The sequence below is a fragment of the Helianthus annuus genome, chromosome 2, assembly GCF_002127325.2.
Source record: "Helianthus annuus cultivar XRQ/B chromosome 2, HanXRQr2.0-SUNRISE, whole genome shotgun sequence".
In the NCBI taxonomy this organism is placed as follows: Eukaryota; Viridiplantae; Streptophyta; class Magnoliopsida; order Asterales; family Asteraceae; genus Helianthus; species Helianthus annuus.
This window is the reverse complement of record NC_035434.2, coordinates 174,094,849-174,114,067: the sequence shown is the minus strand read 5'-3', so window position 1 is coordinate 174,114,067 and position 19,219 is coordinate 174,094,849. Positions and strand designations below refer to the sequence as shown.

The 19,219-nt window shown below is 33.9% G+C and overlaps 1 protein-coding gene across 1 annotated transcript; it reads left to right on the top strand.

Moving 5' to 3' along the window:
- Positions 1-250: 250 nt before the first annotated feature.
- LOC110927356 (probable indole-3-pyruvate monooxygenase YUCCA7) lies at positions 251-2,144 on the top strand. Its single transcript, XM_022171033.2, has 3 exons — positions 251-1,114; positions 1,195-1,566; positions 1,699-2,144. The coding sequence occupies exons 1-3, from the start codon at positions 269-271 to the stop codon at positions 1,894-1,896; spliced, it is 1,416 nt and encodes a 471-aa protein (XP_022026725.2). The 5' UTR covers positions 251-268; the 3' UTR covers positions 1,897-2,144.
- Positions 2,145-19,219: the final 17,075 nt, after the last annotated feature.

The following is a 19,219-nucleotide window of genomic DNA, read 5'->3' as shown; positions in this document are numbered from 1 at the left end:
CACAGATTAACTAATCATGTTACTCATAACATACAACCATTATGGTCACAGATTTTGGATTTCCTGTGTCCAATCAATTTATTCCATCCTCTCCGACGTTTACTCTTTTTTATCGCCTTTGCTTTTCCGTATATGTTGCAAACTACATAAAGATTAAAAAGTTTTTGACACTTACACTTGGAGGAAAAAAAAACAAGAAACTTGACCAATTGTGATTACTTTAGTTCATTCAGAAATGACCAACTTAAGTCTTATCATTTTCTAATATATGTCCCAATCACATGCATCTCTGGTGGCCAACTCCCACCCTATTTATACCTCTGCAATACTCTCTAATCCCTTCCACACATGCCCCTCTTCTCTTATTTTCTCTCTTGAGTTCTATCCTATCCATTTCACCTTTGTATTCTCTCATTTGATGCATTGTGCTTGTAGTGTCAATCTTAATCATTTTCAAGCAATGGTTCAACAAGCTCTTGATCATTCAGACCTATTCTCTAGGAGATGCATAGTGGTTAACGGGCCAGTCATAATTGGAGCTGGCCCGTCTGGCCTTGCAGTCGGCGCAGGACTCAGGCAACAAGGGGTTCCTTTTGTGATCCTGGAACGTGCCGACTGCATTGCATCTCTATGGAAAAACAAAACTTATGACCGTCTCAAACTCCATCTTCCTAAGCAATTTTGTCAACTACCCTTTTTCCCTTTCCCACCTAATTTCCCCGAGTACCCTTCTAAATACCAATTCGTCGACTACCTTGAATCATACACGAAAAAGTTTGAGATAAACCCACGATTCAATGAATCAGTTCAGTCAGCCAAGTATGATGAGGTTTGTGGATTATGGCGGGTACGAACAGTGGTAAATGATTGCGAGGTCGAGTACATATGCAGGTGGCTTGTGGTGGCAACCGGTGAAAATGCGGATAAAGTAGTACCGGCATTTGAAGGGCTGGATGAGTTTGGTGGCCATGTTATGCATGCTTGTGACTACCGTTCAGGCGAACAATACGAGGGAAAAAAGGTGTTGGTGGTGGGCTGTGGGAACTCCGGCATGGAAGTCTGTCTTGATCTTTGCCACCACAATGCTTTCCCATCCATGGTTGTCCGAAGCGCTGTGAGTTTAATCTACAACTCCATAATTCATAATTCACTTAACTTGAAAACATAAACTGAAATCTAGTCTGGAATCCACAGGTTCATGTACTACCAAGGGAGATTGCTGGGAAATCGACGTTTGAATTGGCAACGACTTTGATGAAATGGTTGCCACTAAATATGACTGATAAGATACTGCTGATTCTTGCTAGGATCACACTTGGGAACTTAGAGAAATATGGTATAAAGAGGCCTTTGATGGGTCCACTTGAGCTCAAGAACACTATAGGCAAAACTCCTGTTTTGGATATTGGTGCACTACAAAAGATTAAATCCGGGAACATTCAAATTGTTCCTGGAATCAAGAAGTTTTCAAGGGGATGTGTAGAGCTTGTGGACGGTAGAAATCTTGATATCGATTCGGTTATTTTGGCAACAGGGTATTGCAGCAATGTTCCTTCATGGCTAAAGGTTAGAAGTTTGTATATTCTGTTTTCGTTTTGAAACCATGTATGGGCTTAGTCTTTTTTTTTTCTTTTAACGACAATTGTTACTCCTGCTCTACTTTACACCAATAATACTAAACTACTCCCTTGCGGACAGGAAAGTGATTTATTTTCAAAAGAAGGGATGCCAACGACGTCGTTTCCGGAGGGGTGGAAGGGGAAATGTGGGGTGTATGCAGTTGGGTTCACAAGGAGAGGTCTATCTGGTGCATCATTTGACGCCATTAGAGTGTCACAGGACATTGCTAAAATTTGGAATCAAGAAACCCGGCCATTGTGTCACAGTTTTATGTGATCCAATATTATTATTATTATTTAACACATTGTCTAACTATATATGTTTCTTTATAGTCCTAAAATATATATTGTATTGGTATGAAGTATGAACAAGAAATGTATAAGAAAGAGCAGCCCTCTCCGGTTAGAGCCTAGGGTCCTTATGGCCATTCTGTAAAACACAAAAAAAGGAAGATGAGGCTTTTCATTATATATTTCTGATCTTTTGTATTTCTATTTTGTTGAGAAAGAAAGAAATTGTTATTATCAACATCGACTTCCGTATAAAGATTACTAGTTTAATTACAAAACCTTTTAATACACGAGTTGAATATTAAAAAAAATGTAAATCATAAATTTGTACATAATCAATATCAGTGAAATGACATGTTACATAAAATGTGAAATAGAAAGAAAAGTTACGTTTTTTATCCAAATATGTTTTCATAAGTTTTCACTTCTCTTCTGAGTCACTATCGTCCCACTTATTATATACGGTAATACTAAAGTAATGATAAAAATAATGTTTTTAAAAATAAATTGTAAGTTATGAAGTTATAGCAAAAAAATTGTAATTAACTTCTACAATGTATATCAATGATATAATAAATATTTTAATATACATAGTATTTTAGGAAATATGGAAAATGAGATAAGACAAGATACGAATATCATCCTAGTATAGAATATATTACGTATTAAAAATTATATTTTGAGCTATCGTTTTTAAATCTATATTTTGAGCTATAGTTTTTAAAAAATATGTGTTTAAAAGAATAGAACTATATTTTTTAAAACTACATTTTAAGCTCAAGACAACCCCTTTAAATAGTAGTTGGCATTTAAATATTTAAATTAAAATTTAATAATGTTATATAACGTCCTTTAGCATGATGTTAAGTTATTTAAAATGATTAAAATTAAGTTTAATACTTAACGGTTAATATTATTAGAGCATTCACATTGGATTCCTTATCTCTATTCTAATAATTACACTAAAATCGCTATTTTTCCTCTCTCATTTTCAATTACATAATATTTTTTTATACTTTTATCATTACCTTTTATCTATCTTCCACTAACAACCGTTTTCAAAAATATTACAAAAAAAACATAGAGATAAATAGTGTTCTCCGTATATTTATAGATGAACAATAACATTTTCTCTCCCCCTCATTCAAAACCACTTACAATGATTTCTTATAATATAAGTAACTTACTCACAAATATATAGGGAGACTAATGTGAATGCTCTTAGAAAGTTTAATAATAAAATTCGGAGAATAAATTTGATACCAACAAGTGACATTATTTGGAAACATGTATTAGAATAAGGATAATAATAAGTGATATCCATGTAATAATTATTAAAAAAATTAAAACAAGATATAAGTACAATTTTTCATGTTGAATTGAAATCATTTATTAGAAGTTAGATTAAAGAATGGGAATGTCCTTTTCGTATTTACTATTTTGTACTTACTCTTTTGTGCCATTTTATTTTACCCTAGTAATGCTCTCTCCAAGAGTGAAGAGTCTAAGGTGGTGTTTGTTTTTCTAAAAAAGATATGCGTCGCGCAGACCACGCGCAGACATTGCCATCTGCAGACAGTTTGTTTTTCCGAAGACGTTTCATTAAAAAACATCTGTGCGGGCTCTTATTGGTGCACACTTGGCCCAACCACTTTTAAGATCTTCTAAGGTCTGCAGAGGGTTAAACACCACCACCCACCACCACACCATTCACTACCGTCCACCACACACCACCGTCCATCACCACCTCCACCACCTTCCACCACCCACCACCGTCGGTACACTACCACCAGTTTATTTTAGAAGTATACATACGTTAAAAAACAAACAGTTTTCTTCTTATAGACTACAGAAATTTGGTTCACCTCTTTTTCTACAGATGTTTGCAGGCGTAGTTTGCAGACTGTAGACATTTTACCTCTTAAAAAACAAACTGCATCTAAATCATTCCATCCTTAAGCCACATCACCAATTGCCTATCCAATCCCTCTAACCATGAAAGTGCATCCTTTTCATTCAAAACTACTTCTTTAATTAACAAATAACAACAAAAAAGAGAAGATAAAAAGAGAGAGAGACGTGATATGATGTGTATGGTAGTCCCAACTATAATAACATTATGGTTGGAACAAGGTGGTGTTTCCTTTGATACCAAAATGCCATATCATCATCTCTACCCATCCTAAATCATACTACCCATACTAATAACCGAAACCACTACAAGAAAGCATGAGACTAAAAAAGCAATGATTGAAACCTTCATATTGGATTGTGTGGTGTCGATCATGCAATACTCATTTGGAAAAGACCCTATGACAAACACAATGAACACCCAAACAGTGACCTTTTGGAATATCCAAATTAGCTCATATGCATTTCGATCGCAAGTATCATTAGATCCGACATGTCAAAAGTTGTTAGCATTTCAACATAAGTTATTATTGGGCGCTACGTTTTTCATTGTTTCTATCCAATCTCTACAAAGAGTAAGAAGATATAAATCGAATCAAGTTTCATACAACATAATTCGACTTGATCAAAACTAAACACAAAATCAGGGTAATAAAACTGAATTTGAATTCAAAAGTTTTGAGTTGTTTATTATAACCGAAGACGGTGAACGTATGAAGATGATTAATGGAGATGGTGACTTTGGGGGAGTGACATGGAGTCATGGATTGTGTAATTTTAAGTATATTTTTTTGTAAGCATAGATGTAAGACCATGCCTAATTGGTGCATGCCCTTTGCTATATCATCCAAAATTGGCATGGAATTGTGGCCCGTGAGGGACGGAGAGATGGGGCAGGCAAATCACAAGTATGAGGTAAAGGGTATGAAGAATCAAAACTCTTTACTATTTTTTGACCTATCACATACGCATACTTTGTAACGCTTCACATTTTTGTACCTTTCCTATTTTAGTAAGTCATGTTGTACTTTTTATTTTTAGACACTTGTACTCTAGTTGTATTCTATTTTGTTCCAAATTGGATTCCGAGATTATTGATCATAATGAGAGCGCAGTTATTTCATAATATTCATGTGAGACTTATGTATAAACTGGTATTTATAATTCACGGTTTGAACGATATAGTGATTCTTGATTCTTTATTGATGCTTGACACTCGTTAAACTGATTAAAACTCACAAAATAATCAAATTGGGAAAATAAAATATTTAAAACCAGACCCTTCGTATGAAAGGAGTAGCTTCGTACGAAGGGGTGGCTTCGTACGAAGGGGGAATGGGCGAAATCCTAGGAAACCCTAACGTACCCTCAAATCTATAAATAGAGGCCTTAACCCCTCATTCCAACTCGTCACTTTCTCTTGCAAACACTCTCGATTTGCTGTTGCGATCAGAAGCTTTGTAAGATTTACTCTTTCTTCATTTTGATTACATTTTCTTTCATTTCTTGCATTTCTAATCACAAAATTTTGAAATTTTCTCAAGAACCTTTGATCCTAAACATCTCGAAGATGGTTTCTACTCGTTTTTCCTAGGCAAATTGTTGTGGAGCATCACTTATACGAGAATAGATCAAAGTTCATAAAATTTTATAACTTAATCATAGTTTTCATTTCGATTATTACAGGATATCGATGGAATCGGGAACCCGTCAGACCCTAACTCAATTCATAGTTAAGGGCCTGCAATAGGGATAATTTCCATCAAGAAATGATCTGCTTCGATGGATCAAACATGAAATTCATCAAGAACAGTACCTTCGTACGAAGGGACTTCGGTTCATACTTTCTGTTTTGTTTTCAGTTCTGTTTTCATGCATGCTTGTCAGTAATCAAACGTTTTATCTACTAACTTAAACAAATTAAACAAATACTTTAACATTTTCAATCAAATCAGATCAAACTAAAACCTTTTATAACGAACACAGTGCCTTCGTACGAATCCACAATGTTATCCAAACCCAACTGTTTTATTTTCTGTTTTAACCTCAGAAATCATTTACCTTACTGTTTAACAAATCAAATCAGTTCGAATCACTCGTTTAACACCCGGTTCGTACTGAACAGAAATGCCCGTTCGTACGAAGGGACTATGCTCGTTCGTACGAAGGGACTCTTCTTCGTTTTAACTTGTTTTGTTTCACGTATTTCAACGATCTGATCCAACACTCTTTCACATCAGTAATCTTATTATCTCGTTTACCCATTTCAGCATAATCTCGAGACTTCAACAACTCCGCTCGCGGTTTACGTGTATTTCCTACGCAAAACTGTGAGTATACTCGATCCCGTTTTTATTTTAATCACTTTGGGTGCAACATGTACATTATACTAAAACACGCAACACTTGAAACTTATTTTAATCACACTCTATCCGCTTTTAAACATGAAAACATGTGATACTTGTTAGTCTTGTAAGCTATGTGTACCTTTGTATCTATATGCTCACTTCGATGTTTCCGCAATCGGTTGGGGTGTGACACACTTCACACTATTTTTTTTATTTTTACTTAATTTACATGTAAAACCATTACACACTTTAGTGAAAGTGAATAGTGAAAACACTCGTGCCTACATGAGAATGACGCGACACCATCTTTTCACCTTCAGTGAGACCATTACACATAGACTAAATTGTTATATATATATATATATATATATAAGTACAATTCGAAAGGGAGTTTAAAAATCTGGATAATTCAGATATCTAAACTATCCAAAATATTAATATTATTTATATGTGTGTATATATGCCCCATTTGCGGTGTACGTATATAATGTATATACACGTGGACCCTCTGAGCGAAAGTGAAATTGTACTAATTTTAGCGTCATTTTACTAATTTCATGAACAAAACGTTAAATGCGGCGAATGATTAATCAAGCATTATGTGGTGGCGTTGATAGTCGAAAGGCAGGGTATACATGCACTAACCGGCCTTTGTCTCGATTGATGAGTGTTATGTGCCTTATGTCCAAGGTTTGGTGCAAAACTATTATTGAGCCAATGGTCTCACTAGAAACGGCCCCCCTATTCATACGAGGTAGAGTAAGGTTGTCTACATCTTACCCTCCTTAGACCTTAACTTAGTTTCGCTATGTGTAAGATTTATTGAGTATGATGATGATATATGTATGTATGTGTGGGTGTGTGTGTGTATGAACTAATGGTTATAGAGTAAATTTTAGGCGGTGACATTTATCTTTAAAATTGACGAGCGTTGTACTTAATGTTTCCAAATCCTACATGTTATGCCCTTTAACCCTAACCTAGTTATTTATTTTCTTTTTCTTTTTTGTTAAATTTGGTCATGAGAGTATATTTGTCATTTCACCTTTTAGGGACTAATTATGTAAATAACTTAAATACACAACAATTGGAAAAAAATACTTTAAAAATAGAAAATTACTATATCTCTCTCTCTCTCCCTCTCTTCCGTTTACCACCACTACCACTTCAAATTCCACCAAAATTAAGAAGCTTGAACAAAAAGCCATTATCAAGAAGCTCAACTGTACTTGTAAACCTTCAAATCTCACCAAACCCATTTCCAAATCAACAAGTTAAACAAAATCCACTTCTAAATTCCATAAATTTCACAACTACATTTCAATACAACCACAACAGAGTTTGAGAAATGATGTGTGCAAAATGCAACATATAAATTACATCAATTGTGGCATAAAACTAACCCTTTTTTAGTACTAATGTTGGAAAAGTGTGCTTTTGTCTTCCTTTTGTATTTTCAGGATTAAATGAGCTCAAACGAACAAAAGAAGTAAAAAGGCAGCTAAATCTAACATAAATACAAGAAAAGGAATAAACGTGGCATGCCCGACCCCTCGACAGCATCCTCCCAAGCAAAAACAAGAGAACAGAAGGCTGAGCACGCCTCGTGCTCAATGAGCACGGGGGCGTGCCCAAGTGTCTGCAGAAAAAACAAAGTTGTAGAAGCTTCTACCACCCACCACGGGGGCGTGCCCAGCGGACACGGGGCCGTGGTCAACTCTAAGATTCACAGAATCTAGGGAAATCTTGATAGTACAGATACGCTTCTGCACGTGGGTTCGTGCCCAGCGGACACGGGGGCGTGGTCAACTAATGCAGACAAACTGCAATTAATGAAGAAAGAGAAGATGGTGGACAAGGGGCCGTGCCCAATGGACACGGGGCCGTGTCCGGGCTTCTGTGCAGACTATAAATAGGGGTGCTTGGCTCACTTGCAAACCACCTCTCTCACACTTCACCCACACTCCACTACCACCACAACACCATCATCCACCACCATCATCCATCATCCATCATAGAGTGTGTGTAGTAGTCTCGGGATCCAAGATTGATCGTAAGAGTTCTTGACAATCAAAGGCCATGTTTGCCTAAGTCTCTTACATCACTTGGTGAAGACAAGCATTTAGTGTAATACTTTTTATTTTTAATCTTTTCGCACTTTTTATTTGGTTATGTATTAATTACTTTAATAACTAGTTTCTTATGTTGAAGGTGAGTCTTCCTTATCATTTGTCCGTGGTGTCTTGGCATTATTTTACTGTCTATATAAAATAAAAGATTTACACCATTCATATCTCCACGGTCTATATGGAAATATGTTGGCTACCTGGTCAGGGGTTAAGAGAATGGTTTGATAAGAGTCTTGCCTTGTTCAGTGTATAGATCCTGCAAGGACCTGGGTCAAGCTTAGTAGGATCTCCTTCAATACCCACTGGTATTGGATGGTGGGGGTCCGAATTTCTTGATCCCTTCATATGTAAACTACTATTAATATATTAACCCGGCTACTTAGGACTGTATCTCTGCTAACTCAGACTACTTAGCCAAGGGTAACGTCACCTTCAAAAGAGGGGCCTACCACATTACGCATTAATAACTTAATTAATTATCTTTCAATAATCCAACCCTTTAGGATTGTATCCTTGCTGACTCAAACTACTGGGTTGAGGGTAAAGTCACCTTCAAAAGAAGGGCCTACTACAAAAACTAAGATAATCTCTTAAAAAGTGCAAAAGTGAGGAAATAATCAAAGGTTACACTAAAGGCGAGTCGGATCCAAGTGATTCATCTTGTCTATCTGTTTTTATTTTCAGCATCTTAGTTTTTATTTTTCTAGTTTAAAACCTTTTTCTAAATTTTTGATTTGATTAGACGTTGAGGATAAACCGGTATTAAAAGCTCTTGTGTCCTTGGACGATCTCGGTATCTTACCAACACTATACTACACTCACGATGGGTGCACTTGCCCATATGTGTGTTTGGTGTTAGTAAATATCGTGTTTTATAAATTTAAAACTTGACTAAAGTGGTTAAAAAGGGCTAAAAATATACATAAAAACCTATAACACCAACTACGCATCAAGAAACAAATTTTGTACTTCATGAATTGAAACTGTCCTATCGAATTTGAGCCTTGAAAGACAAAATCAACATACTAGGGTTATAAACACACATTTCAGGTCTAAAAACCCAAATTAGTGTCTGAAACTCAGAAATTGGTCGCTTCTAATCAGTAATCAGAATACGAAAACACATTCGACGAACTTGAGATGATTTGTTGTTGCTATTGTTTCTGATGCACCAAATCTTGAATGGAGAATCTTTGAAAATGCTTATAGAAGGAGAGTGGAGGCTTTGATTGTTTTGAGTGTTTCAGATTGATTTGGTGATAGATGGAGACCTTGTGAGACAATAGTGAATGATGAATTGTTGTTGTCATATGACTGACTATAGAGTTGATGACGATGCGAGTGTAACGCTTCGCATTTCTATAGTTTCCATATTTAGAAAGTTGTATTCGTAATTCTACTTTTAGAAACTTGTATTTTTATTTCATTTCCAATCTTGTAATCCGAGACTTCGATCATAATGGAAAATCATCTTTGTATCAATCATATCTGAATTCATACTCGTGTTTATGCAATCAATCGTCAAAATACGTCTTTATAAGCAAAACCGAGACTTATTGTACATACTATCATTCGTACATGCACGATATGTAACACATACTAGCATACACCCCCCCCCCATACTTGAAAAACCTTCAAAACATAAACTAATTGCATGAAATAACTAACATATAGAAGACCAGGGACTAAACCTAAACAAAATCAAGCTTCAGCTGAAATATCAATACGCTGCGTCGCGTGGGCTTCTATCCATCACACACCGCGCGATGCGAGCAAGCATAATCCGCATAATGTTGTTTTATCTAATCCGGATTTCACATTTCTTACCTATTTCCTTCCCAATCACCTTCAATCTTCAATTAAACTCTAACCCTAATCAACCATTGTATAAAAAAGCCTCCCACACCTTCATTTTAGGTTCCCCACACTCAAACCACTCTCAAAATACTCTCAGGTTACTGAAAATTCAAGCTTGGATAGATTATGCTCAAGTCCGAAAGTGAGCTTCAAACTCACTTTTCTTTCTCTTCTTCGTGAATTCTTGCTTCAAACTCCCTTGGAACACCTCTAGGAGGATATCCACAAGTTTACCTTGGTAAACTAGGTTGGGACATCACCATTTTGTGGTCCAAAGTGAGGTTTCATTGTTGTTTTGTTAAACTTTAACTTGTTACAACTTTTCTACATACCTTCTTGGATGAATATAAACCCAACCATGTTCCCAACTAACTTGCATGTTGAAGGACATGATTTGTGGTATCATTCCAAAAAATTTGAGTTGCAAACACCTCCAATCTAATCAACCTAAACCACTAAGTAAACTTACTAGTAATAAAGTGACCAAACTACACGAAGTCTCCAAACATTTGCCATTATTGGAATGCAATAGTCTAGTTTGAGCTCACTTGGTTACTTGGTGGATTAGAGATTTATTTTTAAGTTCTACTCATGACCAACTGAAATCATAAACTAAGTTGATGATTTTGTGCTTTGGTGAATCATATAATGAGGTTTAATGGATGAAAATCATCCTACCTCCTTGCTTAACATACTTGATAACTTGACCATGAGACTTAAAAATATATAAATACATATCTATACTATAACATTAACAACCAAACTCGAAACGCTAGCCAATTCATGGTTGGATGTTAAGAGATATGGTTATTTTATCTTAGATTAAATATCTCATGTGGACTTCCAATAGGAAAACTTGTGCATATGAAAAACACATAATCAAGGTGTCCAATTTGGGTGTTTTGGTCAAGATAACTTTAATGTACTTTTCTAAACTACGCATCTTATACACATTCCAAATCTAAAATTCGGCGAACTCATACGCCTCGTTTATCCTTGTAGGGTAACTCGGCGGTCTTCCCCAAAACTTTCAAACGCACCGACTCACGTACGTGGAATTTACTTCATAAACCGTGAGTATACTCAAATCCCCTTTTACGCGTTAATCACTTTTGGGGTGTAACATATATGACTTAATCAACCAAACTTATGCACAAATCAAACTCACAAATTCACTCAATCTATCAAACATGCTATTTGTTATGCTTAGGTTATTCATGCTAGATACTCAAATACTCACACATGCAACCTACTTGTCATAAACTTTGCGCAAGCCGACCTTAACATGTATAGTGCTATAGGAGTAGCACACACCGCCCTTAGGAAGCGTCATTGTTAAGTATTCAATCTTTAACTGTCTTGTTCATTGCGATGATAAGATTACGCTCGTGAAAACTTTGGTTTGACATTTACGATATGCATGCTAGCTTGTAATTTAACTTAGTATACAAAATGTCATATTGGATTTGAGATAATCTTTATTACATATGCTATGTATTTAAACTTGTATATTCGCCAACTTTTGTTGATTTTATTTTAATATATGTTGCAAGGAGTTGATGATGATATACGAAGGAATCTACTTAGGGTGGATTGGAAATGTACTAAAACAATGTTTTGTTTTTCCTTGTTGTTTAAATTTGTTTGGACAAGTTATTGTAATTTCCTTTCCAATGATGTACACATGTTTAGAAATGAAATGAAATGAAATGAAATTTAGTTGATTAATCTACTATCACAATTAGTCGTTATGAAGTCTCAAACAATCTCGTTTTTTGTCTCACTCTGTTATTTCCGCCATCGGTTAGGGTGTGACAACGATATTGCCGACAGGTTGGGGGTTGACGTAGTGGTTACAGATCGGTAACGACGGGTTGCCGGAAAGTTGGGGGTTGATGTGGCGGTGGTGGTGGTTGATATGGGTTAGGGGTTGGGTGTTGATGTGATGATGTGGTGGTGGTGGTGGGTGGTAGCTGGCAGCTGGGAGAGAGAGAGAGAGAGTTTTAGAGAGATAAAGGGTTGGGTGGGGTGGGGTATAGTGACTAGGTTTTATTTGTATTTTTTTAGTTATATATATGCATTTTGATGTGAAAAGGCAATAACACCATCACATGCGGTCTACATAATCTAATTTAACGAGTAAAATTAACTAGGTTAGCGTCAATGGACATATCATATAAGATTTTGAAACAATAAATACAAAACTTATCAATTTTAAATACAAAGAACATCGTCTGAAACTTGGTATATAGCTAAAGCACAAAACTTACAATTCACTCTTATTTATAACTCATAGGTTATTCTATCAATGTGCAATTTTTCTTCTTAGTCGATACTTCTCACACCATCCCAAATCTCAGTGTCCCTTGTTAGTAATAATCTTTGCCAGTCAGACTCCTAAATCATAAGGTTTAATTTTTAAAACTATACAAAGTCATAATTTCATATATATGCATTTCAATATCTAAATTCATACCGAAATTTCGAATACGGTTTTGTAAGCTGAAATAAATAATCCAAAATATTTGAATATCCGAATTTTCAAATATCTATATTCGAATGTTCTTAGTGAAAACCCTGTATTATATTATACTATTATAAACGTATTCATTTTGTACAATGGTCTATAATTGTAGGTGCATAATTGTAATTACAATAAATAAAAAAGGATGGACCAAAAATGATTCATCTAGAGTCCAAACTAACATGGTGGGCCCACCTTTCATTATGTCTCTAACATTGCTTACCCTTTTATGAGTGATAACTCAAAACACCTCTACTCCATGTTCACATGGCTAATGGGTAGTTCTTAAAAATTTTGCTTTATCTTTTATTTTTTAAATCTAACAATTTTTCAAATCATATGTAAAAGTCGCTTGAATAATGATGAAATGTGTTGTTATTATTAGATTATAAAATCATTTTGTTAATGTATTATGTTTTGTTCATTATGATATTAGTGCAAGGTGATTTTGATTAATTATGACTACATACATTCTACGAAGTTAGGAAAAAGAAAATTCTAACAATTAAAGGTGTAAGAGCATTTACATTGAAGCCTTTATATACATGCGTTTTATATAATTATACAAGGGAAAAAAAGAAAACAACACTACATTGTAATCTCTAAAATAGAGAAAAATATATAGAAACTAAAGTATACCTCTATATTTAGAGGCTCACATTTAACCCTCTATATGTTTATTGTGAGTGTGTAGAAAATATAAAAAAACTAATAAAATAAGTGTTTGTGAGTAGGATAAAGATAAAGATAGAGAGTTGAATGTAAAAGGTTTTTGGGAAATAAACAAATTTTAGAGAAAGATGTGTTTTTTAGTATTTTTATATAGTTGGAGATGAAGGGTAAGGTGAATGATATAAGACAATTTTGACAACCAAAAGTATAAAAAAAAACAATTCATTGTAAAAGTAAATAAAATATACTTATAACCCGTTGACTTTTGCATTTTAAGTTGCAGCACTTTGACTTTGCATTATAAAATTTGACATGAGCATGCAATAAAAGGTATATCCCTACTACTAAAAGTCTTGACTTAAACAACAATTATACTCTGTTTCAATTCAATTGGTTGACTTTTGAATATTATATGTAATATGCTTTCATTCAAAGATACAATTGAAGATAAAGACTTTCTCAAAACCATCTTTTTTTATCTAAATGGATGCTTAATCGTTAATCACTTGCAACTCATTTATGGGTCGGCAATTGATCTTGATTATTGTGATTAATGTAAGACCGGTTTGGGCCAACATGGCAACATTATATTGGTCATGTGCTCTAAAACTGGGGTGAGTCAAATAAACTGAAAAGTGGTACCGATTGAGAAACCGAGAGTGTCGTTATGATTTTTCATAGTCGGTTATAAATCATCTATCTATAACTATAACAAACTATATAATAAAACAAATCAATGTGCGTCACGTGTTACCCATTGCAGGCATTTACTTTTTTTTTTTTAATTTTTCCGTCCCTCTCTTACTTATCTTATACTAGCAGGGTACCCGCACAATGTGAGGTGGGATGACAATTTGCATTGCGATACTCGTTTCTTGTAGTATTCTTGTTCGTATAATATTTATTTTAGTATCATTGCGATGGATATATGTCATAAGCGAAGTCATCGATTAATCCATTTTATTGTGGTGTGCACAGTTGTGTCAGTTCGGATATTATCCTTATCCAAAGCTGAAACCAAAGTCATCGGTTAGTCTATTCTATTAACCAATTGGTTTTTTGTTAATTAGTTCGGTTTATTCGGTTAGATTGTCGGTTTTTTGGTTCATTCTTTTAATTTCGGTTATTAGCCAAAACAACACTTAGCTAAAACTTTTGCTTAAAAAATATATGAAATTGTGGTATAAATACATAAAATAGTGTATAAATGCATAAAATGAAATGATAAAAACATGAAATGGAGGTATAAAATGTGAAATACATAAATTGGAGGAATAAAGGCTAAAAATATATGAAAATATAAATGGTTCGGTTCAGTTAATTTTGGTCAAATGAGGGTACAAAAAAACTGAGTTTTTTGGTTTATTCGGGTTAATCTGCTATCAGTTAACGTAGTTTTTAGTTGATTTCGGTTCGATTTCGTCTGTTTCGGTTCGGTTTCAGTTAACGATTCAGTTATTGCTCACCCCTGGACACTGTTAATCACGTAAGATATCAATTTTTTTAATTAAAAAACTATTGCAATTGTGACAACCGAGAATTTTCAGATTAACTCCGTTATCTTTAAAATTATCATAAACATTCGTTAATTTATTTCACTTGATATTAGTTGGTTAAGTGTGTCAATTAGTGCACGAATACTCACATAACAATAAGTTGGTGAGTTAACTGAATTACCGAATCACACACGAGTCTGACCCCGAATGTTGGTGAAACATGGATATAGTATTGCAAACATAGAATTATAGAAATATGAATATATTATGTGGAATTATATGATTTCCGGTAATTACGTTTATTGTGTGTAAATTATGTGTATTGTGTGCTTTTACGTGTAATTGTTCGGTTTCGTGTTTTTTTACTTTGTGGCAAATTTTAGAAAAATACTTAATTGTGGGGAATTCTCATAATAATAACATTGTAGCAGAGAAATGAGCCTTGTTTTAATTTAAAGCCTATTTAGGAGCCCATGGATTCTTTTTAATGTAAAAAACCCATATCACTCACGTCCCCCCTCTCCTCATTCACGTCTTCAACAAACCCCACACAAATATACAAACCTTAATTTACCATCTTTGAAGCTTGGAACTTGCAATTTTTAGGTTCTTGATCGTTTCTGACACTCTACAACGCACACTAGTAAGTCTTGTCCATCGATTTCAGCTTTTGTGTGTTCTTGCTGATTTTGATTGAAACCCTAATTGAGTTAAACATGTTCTTGATGATTCAAAACTAGTGTCTAGGGTTTTATATTGCGTTAGTATGATGATTAGAAGTAATCTTGATGATAGGAAACTTGATTTGATCCATTGTTCATACCCTGCCTAGAATGGAAATTTATTGATGATGAATTTGATGCTAGATCATGGTATTCACAACTTGCCTATAATGGAAAGTTTTGTTAAATGAGATTGTGTCGATTTCATGATAGATTTGTTGATGATCAAAGCTAGTTCTTCTGAGTTAGTGAAGACGCATGGAACAATTTGTCATGATCAAATTAGGTGATTTATGTTAGACTTTCTAGGGTTTCCCTAAGGGGAATTTTTAATTGACATTGCATGATAAAACTTGAAGGTTAGACATTTCATGAACTCGTAGGAATGTCACTACAGAATTTTACGAGATTGTTTTGATCATAACCTAAATATACAGATGCCAAATAGGGTCATTCTTGAGTCTAGGATCATCTACTAGACGTATATATGATCCACAAAATTTTTAGATGTGTATATGATCCACAAAAATTTTAGATGTGTATATGATCCACAAATATTTTCATAATTTTTCATGAACCCTAATTATGTTTTTGAAAATTTTAATGTGGATGTGTAAAACTGAGTTTTTTGATCAGAAAATATGGTCCATTATAAGGACTATAACTTGATCAATGTTTGGAGTTAGGACATGAAATTCTTACAGCAGATACTTATAGGAGTTAGTGAGGCACTCCAATTGGCCTTGCGTCAATTGGATCAACGTAAATTTTATTTTTTTATATAAATTTAATGGTAAACTTTAACCAAAAAACAACGTTTTTGACCTTTATGTGGTGTGAAATTTTTCATGAAATTTCTATAAACATTTAGGACTCAAGAAAATTACACAAACCCAGATATACAATTTGGCACATCTCATAAAATATTCATAATTTCTCTGCATTGTTTAGTATTTTAAATAAAATACACATACTGACTTTAAAACTGAAGTTGTACTGTGTATGCTGAAACTTTTTGATAACATTAGAGTTTACTTCTCTTTAACCATGCAAAGTGTATTTAGGAGGTGAAACATAAATAAATTTCATCATACATGTTATGTGATGAATATTATAGTTTACCTGATTTCATGAATGTGTATGTTTGTTAAGTCACCTAGTTATCACCAACAAGTCGTCGGGGCAACTTGTGCTAAGTAGTCAAACATGAGAGTCTTTTCTATAACTTTAAAACTACGGGATTGTTTGGATTACTTGATTTTTGAGAACCAACGTGAATATACACTCATCGACATTACATGTAATAGGTAGTGGCTAACCGGGCACCTACTTCTTGTCTTTTGCATTCTCGGATTTCTTCACAAACAGTGAGTTTCACTACTACTTAAACTTTTATGTTTTCTAGAGGGACAAACACACTTAGTTAATGTTGTTCCTTTATATCACTTGTGTACTAACTGTAAACGAACCGAACGAACACGAACAAGGCCTTGTTCGTGTTCGTTCGTTAAGGAAATAAATGTGTTCACGAACGGTTCATGAACACATACCGAACGGGATTTTATGTTCGTGTTCGTTCATTAAGGAAATGAGCGTGTTCGCGAACGGTTCACGAACACAAACGAACACAAATAAATTTGGCAAACGCGGCGAAGGATAAAGATAGATGGCCCAGAGAGTAGCACTCGAACTTGAATCCCTTATTGTGGAACGGAGGTCGATCGTATTCACCGATGTAAATAATGAGAAATGAAAGGGAAATGATGCATAAACAAGGTGAAAATGAGTTTCCTAGTTTCATTGTCAGGGTAATAAAATAAATAAAAGTTTAATTATATAAAAAGTACAAATAAAATATAAGAAAGTATAAAGATCTTCAATTAAAACACAAATATACGAACATAAACGAACGCAAATCAACGAATGTTCACGAACACGTTCACGAACACCTTACCGAACGTTCACGAACACAATCGAACGAACGAGACCTCTGTTTATGTTCGTTCATTTAACTAATCGAACGAAATTTCTTGTTCATGTTCGTTCGTTTATTAAACGAACGAACATAAACGAACTTCCCGCCGAACGGTTCACGAACTGTTCACTGAACGTTCGGTTCGTTTACAGCCCTAGACTATTAAACATACGCAATATCACTAAAGTCTGTACACACTAGACCGTTAATATGGGATAGCGAGTTAATATTTGGTAGTACTATTGGGTTTGACAAACCCCACACCGTGCTGGGAGCCGAACATGAAACATTGATTTAACTCCAGTACCACGTTTGTGATAGACGTGGTGGAAGGCACCAAAACACAACAATCAGCTTCGGTTCTCATGTTTAGTAACTTGAAAATAGGTTAGCTACCTAATTGATATAATTGAATTGTGCATTTTCTAAAACAGAACTTGATTATTTAAAACTAGTGAATTCGTCAACTTAATGTTAACCCACTCTAGTATGTTCTCACACAGGTCGCTAAAGTTGGTAACTTGGATTGTTGCATTGCACTGCGCATTGGAGTGTCATGACGGTTATTCAAACTATTTCTATAATATGGTAAAAACTGTTGGGTTTTGCCATGTTTGACACTTAATACTTTTGTTTATGCTGTTTAACTTAAACTTTGGTTGTTAGTTTTTAAAACCGTTAAAAACATATCACTTTTCATGTGGATTGTGGTATTTGGTTATTTTCTTTTATTGTAAATGTTTAACATGACTAGTGGTTGGATCCTAATTTATCACACGCCTCGCGATAAAACACCGCTAGTGGAGTTTGACGGTGTGACAACAATGCTATACTCAGGTTAGAAATAATAAAATGCTCGTTTTTATGGTGTAATTAAAAAATATTAATTTACGAAAAAAAATTATGGTTATTCAAAGAACGTGGGGTAATTAGTTTTTCATAAGTGAATAAAGGGTAACTAATAATTAAGTAAATAGAATTTGGTTAAAAATAAGGGATTATAGTATAATTAATTAATTATTTAGAATTTGGATAAAAACAAGGGATTATAATATAATTAAGATGGAGATTTTAATGTAATTAGTGTTTGAATGACTACTTTACCCTTGTTTTACACTTTATGCATTAAACTAAAAAAATTTCTTAACTTTTGGGTATCTTAAAATATCATTCCTTTATGCATTATATATACTATAGATTAATTAAATTAATTAATTAATATTATATCTTATCTTGTTTTGAATATCAAATAGAATCCTTCTATTTTTCTAATAAAATATTATCCTCAAATTTAAATTGTTAAATTTTAAATATTTTTAAATTAAACAAATTATTTATCTAGAAAACCAAACTTTGTATTAATACCTTATTTATTTTTATTTTCATTATCAAAAAATTATTATATCGATTTTATTACATAATTTATCACTTAGATGGCTGCTGATTTGTTTCTTGAATAACATATCTTCTTTTCAAGAACCACCTCCGCAATCACCCTATCCACCGAGTATCGAGTATATCTATTATTATATAAAATTATATTTATTCTACTCGTGTGTAATACACGGTTTTTTTTAAATATAACATTTTTATTATTTATTATACAAGATTACATTCATTGAACCCATTTAATACACAAGATTTTTAAAAATACAATTATTTTAATATTTGGTAT

What these genes read in the sequence shown, in the direction of transcription:
- LOC110927356 (XM_022171033.2), top strand. Translation starts at nt 269, where the DNA reads ATGTCCCAATCACATGCATCTCTGGTGGCCAACTCCCACCCTATTTAT. An exon ending in CCATGGTTGTCCGAAGCGCT is followed by an intron (nt 1,115 to 1,194) that starts GTGAGTTTAATC and finishes TGGAATCCACAG; the next exon opens with GTTCATGTACTACCAAGGGA. An exon ending in ATGTTCCTTCATGGCTAAAG is followed by an intron (nt 1,567 to 1,698) that starts GTTAGAAGTTTG and finishes CCTTGCGGACAG; the next exon opens with GAAAGTGATTTATTTTCAAA.